Raw genomic sequence first — 8,791 nt, 5'->3', positions numbered from 1 at the left:
ACATTTTATAATCTCCATGTTTACTGTATGACTTTATTGCGTCGTAAAGCGAGGACCCGTTGTCCGGTTTTGACTGCCAAAACAAAACATTTCAATGAAGCCTTTCAACATTGGGAGCACGCGTGGAATCCGCCGAAGTGCAGCGTGCGCACCTTTTTCTAATAACTCATAACGTCATCATGTTGCGGATCAAAATGAGTGACGGGCGAGGAGGGCGTGGCCATCGCCGCGGCCATCGTCCGAGTGCCCCGCTGACACCCGATTGGCTGCGCTCACTTTCCACTTCCGCATTCTGTGCTGCCTTCAGCATGCCGCGACAAACGGAAATTTCGCCACCCACAGCTTTTCTCCTTCTCTTTGTTCAGCATTGCAAATTTGATTCGGACGGACGCACAGAAGAAGAACTTTCGGATTACTTCTTTTTGTTCATGCATTTCTTGAACAGTATTTTTTTTTTTTACTTTAATATTGCGTGTCAAGAAAAGGCAGCCGCTAGTTTATATTATTTCCCAGCTGACCGCGAAGGCGGCATTATTCACAACGACAACCGCTTGCTCAGTTTCAGTATCGCGCCGGTAAATTCGCCTCCGACGCGGCCGCGAAAGATGCTCCGGCTGCGGGACAATTTTGACGGCTGCGAGGCTGTCCACGCGTGGCCCGAATTAGCTGCGTGACTTTCTTCTCGCGTGGTGTGAAATAGAAGCCTTCCGCTTTTACTCGTGTCACACGATGAAGCTGGTGTGTTTAACCGAATAAGAGCAAAAAAAAAAAAAAAAAAAGGATTTTAAATTTTTCTTTTTTTTTTTTTCTAAACAAAAAAGACAACATGTTTGAGGTTTCTGGCATCCCATACATCTTGTTGGACTTCACTTGCCTCACTCTCGGTATGTAAAATGTGATCTCTTCTCTCCATTTACCTTTTATTGACTTTCTATTGAGCACAGAGTTTGAAAAATTTCAGCAGTACAAATTTCACGCATAATTATTATGTAAATACACACTGGGAAGCTTGATGTGGCCATTGCTCAGGCAGGGGAGGTGGAAAAGTTCCTCCTCCCTATGTGTGAGTTTTCCATACCAAAGTTATATTTTTAGTCCACAACTGTATTTGCTTTGTAATCATAAGAAACGTGCAGCACCAGCAGAATGGATGCACTGACCCCGGCAATATCGCTCTAGTTTTGTTCCATGTGGGCTAAATCACCACCAGTTGACTCGTTTGAAACACATTTTCAGCTTCATCGCCTTGGTTTTCCAAGGTACAGTTAAGAGCATTAACGTGCACACACCCTTGGGTTTTTTTTTTTTTTTTGGGGGGGGGGGGGGAGGGAGCGAAATCTCGCTTAATGAAAAGCAACCCATCAGAAATTAGGCATAATTTAATGACGTACTTTGGAAATAAAAGATGCAATTGTAGGCCCCGTCATTATTGAATCTGAGTTTGTGACGCGTCATATACTTGGCATGCAGACGGTACACTCATCAGCCATCGTTATGTACATACAGTACAGCTGCTCTGTAGACTGATATGATTCAGTACAGGAGGTCTCATCATCAATTTTCATCATTTTGCTTCCCTCTAAATACACATGGTACTGTTGTCACGTTGGTGTACATCGAAAAAATAAGTGGTCACTAATTTTTTTCAGTTCATACCAATAAATGTAATGCTGCGATAACTTCAATGATATGTCAAGAAACTCAAGTGTTGACATCATTGTTTTAAGAGATGGAAGTGGAAGTGTTAACGGAAAGCAAACAGTGACAAAAAAAGAAATCTATCAGTGATATTTTTGGAGAAGCCGGCAACCGGACACAGTACAGCCTCGGTTCTCGAACGTCCCCTTTTTCAGACGAAGATTTCGGGATTTTTTTTTTGTTTCTGTTTTCGAACGAAAATCGGTACCCGAACGCGCCCAATAAAACCCGGAAATAATAGAACGCGTGCGGCCAGACCAGTTGACCCACGACGCACTCTGTTGTGAATTCCCACCCACAGAAAAAAAAAAAACGGAAATAACAGAACGCGCGCGGCGGTTGCTTTGGTTTTCGAACAAATCGGTTTTTGAGCTGCCTTCTAGAACGGCTTTTGGTCGAGACGAGAACCGAGGCGTTACTGTACGAGGTATGATTTAGCACTTCTCGAGTGTGTGTGTGGGAATTAGATGAATGTTCATCCTGCGAAACACGGCATCTAAAACGCTGGACAGTGCACCCGCGGAACAGGCGTAAGCGAGGAGAGCATATTGCCACAGTACGCTGAAATGTCCTGGACGCACAGAAATGCGGCGTTGAATGGAGTTTTGTCAAACAGCAGGTGATACGACGTTGCTGAATAGACGATGTCGTGTTTTTGCGATCTCAAAAATGTTTACAGAAGATGAAAAGAGCCGTTTGCCCCGTCAGGTCTCTTTTTGCACGCTCTGCCTTTTTGATCAAATAAAGAGATCAAAGCAGCCCTCAATTTGTATGCGCCAATTTGCACGTGTTGCGCGGACGCAATCCCGGCTCTGTCGACCGACCCTCAGCCCCGGCAAATTTGAGTCCGGCAAACCTTTTTAGTCCCTCCTATTTGTGATTCCCGATCTCCGTTTGCGTGTCCTCTTCAATCCGCCAGTGGGCCTCCCCTTCTTGGTTCTGACTCCTCAGCACAGGCCGTTCAAGCGAGGCTTCTTCTGCAACGACGAGTCCATCCGCTACCCTCTCCGAGAGGACACCATTTCCTACCAGCTCCTCGGAGGGGTCATGATCCCCTTCACGCTCATCGTCGTAAGCGGCATCTCGCGACCCCATCGAAACCGGCTCCGTCCGTTCGTCGTCTCTCTCACGTTTTCGTCTAGATCATGTGCGGCGAGTGCCTTTCGGTCTACTTGACCCACACGAAGAGCAAGACGCTCGGCCACAAGTACGCAGCTCGGGTGTACAAGGCCGCGGGCTGCTACCTGTTCGGCGCGGCGGCCAGCCAGTCTCTGACAGACATCGCCAAGTACTCCGTCGGGCGACTGCGGCCGCACTTCCTGGCCGTGTGCGAGCCGCGGTGGGATCGCATCAACTGCGAAGCCGGCGGATACGTGGAGAACTTCACCTGCACCGGCGACCCCTTCCTGGTGGACGAAGCCAGGTACAAAACGTCTCCTAACTGTCCTGCTCCCGTGACCATTCGGTAGGTTTTTATATTGAATGCAGTAAAAAAAAGAAAGCATAACTGCAATATTTTGCAAAACTATCCCTTAGCTATTGTCTGTTGCGATACAATTCATCAGATTTGATCAGTCAACCTGGTGTTGTCCCGTTGGAACCGAAAAATGGAGAATGCTAATTTCTTTTTTTCAGATGTACGGTACAACCTCATTTCTCAACCACAATCTGTTCCAGAAAATGGTTTCAGAAGTGACTTGTCTGAAAACCAAATCGATATGTCCCATTACAATGAATGGAAAAAGAAATAATGCATTCCAAGCCTAAAAAAAAATGGGTTTTTAAAGCATTCGTTTTAGCTTTTCCCGACAATAAACTGCATAGTCGAAATACATGTATGGTTTAAATACTTAACACCATAAAATAATTTACAAAAAGTATTTTATTTTTTTGCTTAAAATATATGCTTTAGTAGTAGAGCAGGCGAGGCTGGGAGGACATTGCCGTATCCAGAGCGACTCGGCAACCAGCCTTGTAAACTTTTTAATGATCAAAAGTGCAGAATAACTTTAGAGACGCAATAATGAGGGGGAGGGCGTTATTTGATTTCTGTGTTTTATCGGGGGAGTTTCGGGTACCGATTTTCGTTTCAAGACGGAAACCAAAAAAATAAAATCACAAAAGTTTCGATCGAAAACTGATTTGTTCGAGAACGTGGAGTTGGAGAACCGAGTATTCACTGCATTTCAGCTTACAAGTTTGTTTTATTGACCTCAAAAGCAGTTTTGTAAAAAAGAAAGTACTCAAACTGTAATTTCAAATCATTCTTGTACAACACAAAGGTTAAATGACTGATATACAAATACAATGTCACAAAAGAACACGTTGCTGAGTGTATTTTTATTTTTTCCGAAACAGAAAAAAAAAAACTCGTGAAATTTTTGAAGATTGTATGATAAATATTTTTATACATTTTGCTTATATAGATGTGAAAAATGGGCAAAGAAAAAACAATTTGTCCACTTTTAGATGAAAAGTATTATGTTGTGCAGAAGATGAATGACCTTTATTGACTTTGAAAAAATATGGTTTTTGTTTTTAATCTTTTGCAGGCTGTCTTTCTATTCTGGCCATTCGTCATTCTCCATGTACTGCATGTTGTTTCTTGTTGTAAGTACAATCGTTTTTTTTTTTTTGTTTTTTTTTGGCGACAAAACAGGAGAACCCTTTGGGCTCACATACGCGGGGAAATAATTGCTAATTTTAATAATACGGGATATGTATATGTACATCCAGTAGTCAATATTGATGCGGTTTTGCATTTCGGGTTAGCAACGTGCCAGAACTGTTTCCGCATCTTGTCTCAGCGTAAGTTCCTCTAAAATAACGTCGTCATCGTGACTTGTGAATTTTTTTCATTTTTCTTCGGGCATTGTCATAATTTGTTTTTGATTTGGTAGCATCTCAAGTAGACAGGTGCCAAAAGCCTACATGCAGTGAGTAGAATGCTAATATGCTAACAGTTCATATGGCAGCAAGATAGCAACCTGAGTACAGAAAATGTTCATTTTAGACCATGCGATAGCGTAGCGCTACTTCAAATAAAACTCATAAAGTGCCCGCAGTCTCAAGGATGCTAACATGTAGCAACTTGAATTGTGGAAAACCCAGCTATGTGGTTGACTGTACTGTATTTTCATTTACTTGAAATGTCTTTTGTGCCGTCGCCAGCTGTACATCCACGCCAGACTGAAGGCCAAGTGGGCCAGGCTCCTGCGGCCCACCGTGCAGTTCTTCCTGCTCGCCACCGCCGTCTACGTGGGCCTGTCCCGCGTCTCCGACTACAAGCACCATTGGACCGACGTGCTCGCCGGCCTCCTGCAGGGCGGCGCCGTGGCCGTCTTCACTGTGAGTACCGCCACCTTTGCCATCGAAAGCACGTCTCAGAGTTAAGCGCAGAAGTTGAAGAGGTGGTTGTACTTCATTTTTAACGCAAGTATCTGTACTTCTACTGTCGTGCTGCATATATACCATAACGTCTGACCGACAAGCTGCGACTTTTTTCACACGCTTTCAACCCCGCGTTTTATGCAGTGCTGGCATTGAACTTTTTCTGTGTTCCGAGGGTTATAGCCAGGTGCGCTAATGCTCGCACCGCGCTGGCATTAAACTTTTTCTGCATACCGAGGCTTATAACCAGGTGCGCTAACACTAGCGCCGCACTAGCTTTAAACTCTTTCTGTGTACCGAGGCTAATAACCAGGTGCGCTAACGCTAGCACGGCGCTAGCATTAAACTTTTTCTGTGTAATGAGGCTTATAACTAGGTGCGCTAACGCTAGCTCCGCGCTAGTGTTAAACTCTTTCTGCGTTCCGAGGCTTGTAGCCGGGTGCGCTAATGCTCGCACCGCGCTGGCATTAAACTTTTTCCCCACACCGAGGCTTATAACCAGGTGCGCTAACACTAGCGCCGCACTAGCTTTAAACTCTTTCTGTGTACCGAGGCTAATAAGCAGGTGCGCTAACGCTAGCACCGCGCTAGCGTTTTTCTGCGTAATGAGGCTTATAACTAGGTGCGCTAACGCTAGCTCCGCGCTAGCATTAACTTTTTCTGCGTACCGAGGCTAATAACCAGGTGCGCTAACGCTAGCACCGCGCTAGCATTAAACTTTTTCTGTGTACCGAGGCTAATAAGCAGGTGCGCTAACGCTAGCACCGCGCTAGCATTTTTCTGCGTAATGAGGCTTATAACTAGGTGCGCTAACGCTAGCTCCGCGCTAGTGTTAAACTCTTTCTGTGTACCGAGGCTTAGAACCAGGTGCGGTCAGTAGGCCAGGAATTATGGTAGTTTTTCTAGCCATGCCATTATGTTGGAATGACAAAAATCCTGTTGCAGGTGTTCGGCGTGTCCAACTTCTTCCAGCAGCCCGTCGAGGCGGGCGTGTCCCAGGAAGAAGGCGGCCGGCACACCAGTTTACAGGAGAACCCACCCAATTGCAACCACTACGGAAGTACTGACTGAAACCCCCCACGGCCCCTACCCCGCCCCCGTACACACACCATCACTCTGGCTCGAGGAGGGACTGGAAAGGGTGCAGCACAGGTAACTTGACTGAGGTACAAAGAGTTTTTAAGCTCGATGTGAGCTCGCCGCCCAGAGCGTGCTCTTCGTGGATGCGCAACGTGCGTCACCCAGGACGGAAATTCCATTTGCTCCGGATCTCACGTGTGCTAGCTGCAAACGGGCTCAGAAGGGGAAGGCCTGGCGGCACCAGCAAAAACCTCCGCTGTCATACGTGCACCACTCAGAAAAAGTTAGGAACGCACAGTTTGCGAACAGCAAGATGGGATGCAATGACAGAAGCACCCAACAACGGACCTTTCCGACCTGTCAATCACTCGTAGAATAGTAGCCAATCAGATAGCCGCATTGTCTTAACCCCTGCCGCCATGTTGTCCCTCACGCCTGCGACCCGTGTGAGGATAAGCGGCTTAGAAAATGGATGGATTGATGGATAACTTTCATTCAAATTTGTATCGGAGATACTTCAAATCACGGGTGGGTCAGCTTTTCGGTTAAGTGCTCCAAAGACAATGCTAAATTGTAGGCCAAAGTATGGTGATTGTGTTTATTGCTATGTATTGTCAGCATTTCGTTGTTAATTTATACATTTCTGCTTTTTAATCACAATTTCTGCAAGGTTTTATGTGCTTTTAAGAATGAAAGGGCCAAGTCAAATGCTGTTGGGGGTCTGCGAATGGCCCACGGGCTGTAGGGTGCCCACCCCTGATACGAGTGGTACTGCTGAAAATAAAATCATTTTGCTACTTTGTCATGATTCTTTTTTTTTTGTCCCTCCCACTTTTTAATTTTGTATTTTTGCAAACACACTTATATACTCATGTTGCACAAACTTGTACAATCTATTACAAAAATACATAAGTAGTATAATGGTAATATAGGAGTCATTTATTTATTTTCATAGATAGATCGATAGTCAAGGGGGCAGTAAAAACAAATGGTTCTAAATTGCAGCCGGTGCTATCATAAAATCTTCAAGTTTTTTTTTTTTCTGGAGCGCAAAAATAATGTCAAGTCGAACCTGACCTTGATTTGAAGTCAATCAGCGCAGCTAAATGGTGGCACGCTGATTACGATCACTTAATTACACCCCCATTAATATTCACGTCCCCTCTTATTGTGCCGCAAACACAAACGCGTCCGGCTCTGCTTACATTGCGCAAAGACACCGCTGGCTGATTTACGGGTCACACTCATGCTGGAAAGGATTTTTCCAAATTATTTTTCTTGCTTGCAAAAACTGGCTTTTGAACAGAGCTGTGTCGACTTTTCATAACCGCTCTATGTCTTACATTCCTGTCATGTTGAACTTCACATTAGAATAACATGGAAAAATATGCGGTATGCGTCATCAAATCATGAAGAATTTGCTTAGTCAACCAAGCAGCAGAACACACGCAGGAATAAAATTCTCAAGACGGTTGTTATGAAAAAACCGGTTGGGCAACGCAAAACTGCTGTACAATGTTTGCAGGGTCTTTTGAGTGCAAATCCACCCCCCTAAAGAAAGAAAGAAAGAAAGAAAGAAAGAAAGAAAGAAAAAAAAAAAGATCCAGTTGCACATATTCGGTCCAATAGTTATTTACTATAAATAATGTATCTTTGCTCATCTAAAATTTAATGGCTAGCTGGAAAAAAGGGATAAGAAACCTGTGTGTCCGCTTGTTGTCGTTAACAGAATAATATCCATCCATCCATTTTTTTTTAGCTGCTTATCCTCACTAGGGCCGCAGGAATGCTGGAGCCAAACGCACAGGAGGCGGGGCACATCCTGAACTGGTCACCAGCCAATCGCACTCACAATCACACCTATGGGCAATTGAGTGTCCAATTAATGTTGCATATTTTTTGGGATGTGGGAGGAAAGCGGAGTACCCAGAGGAAACCCACACAGGCACGGGGAGAACATGCAAACTTCCGCACAGGCGGGTCCGGGATTGAACCCGGGACCTCAGAACTTTGAGTCCGACTCGTTACAAGCTGAGCCACTGTGCCTACAAACAGAATAATATTGACTTGAATAAGTATTGCGTATCTGGTCCTAATAATAATCCATTTTTAATCCGCTTCATAAAATGAAGTCTTTCATTAGTCAGACAACTCCCAAGGTGCCATTTCCGGTTCTCCGTTCATCATAACGCTGACTTCTTCGCCATATTTGGAGGGACGACGCATTTTGTCAATATAAAAAAAGATGTACAAAAATATTATAAAATTGACTTTGTAAAGATTCCTGATGTAGGCGCATTTAGCTGAAGTCATATGCAATGAAATTATTGGAGACGACACGAGATACTCTTGTGCAATAAAAATGGGATCCCATGCAGTCGCTGTTGTCACCTTTAAATGATGAGAATGTTCTTTTTGTTCTCGAACTGGATCTCGCTGTTGTGAAGGCGAGCCCGACAATGCGCTACCAGAACCGTTACAAGTGCAAACAACGGCTTTTGGCCCGTGTTATGGCAATAAAAGAGCTTAAAAAGCACCTGGTCAAGAACATTTCTTTGTTTCACTTCAAAACAATGAAGTGAAACCGAACTATTTGGGCAGAACGGGGATATGAATTTCATGC

At 44.5% G+C, this 8,791-nt stretch overlaps 1 protein-coding gene across 1 annotated transcript; it reads left to right on the top strand.

The window, feature by feature from the left end:
• Nucleotides 1-407: 407 nt before the first annotated feature.
• LOC133499349 (phospholipid phosphatase 1-like) lies at nucleotides 408-6,969 on the top strand. The gene is made up of 6 exons (XM_061817278.1): nucleotides 408-884; nucleotides 2,618-2,769; nucleotides 2,841-3,121; nucleotides 4,251-4,308; nucleotides 4,870-5,046; nucleotides 6,034-6,969. Exons 1-6 carry the CDS (start codon nucleotides 827-829, stop codon nucleotides 6,157-6,159), a joined length of 852 nt encoding a protein of 283 aa, XP_061673262.1. The 5' UTR covers nucleotides 408-826; the 3' UTR covers nucleotides 6,160-6,969.
• The last annotated feature ends 1,822 nt before the right edge of the window (nucleotides 6,970-8,791 follow it).

This window comes from Syngnathoides biaculeatus, chromosome 4 (assembly GCF_019802595.1).
Source record: "Syngnathoides biaculeatus isolate LvHL_M chromosome 4, ASM1980259v1, whole genome shotgun sequence".
Lineage (NCBI taxonomy): Eukaryota > Metazoa > Chordata > Actinopteri > Syngnathiformes > Syngnathidae > Syngnathoides > Syngnathoides biaculeatus.
Note: the sequence above shows the minus strand (reverse complement) of the source record. Positions and strands in the feature narration are given on the sequence as shown.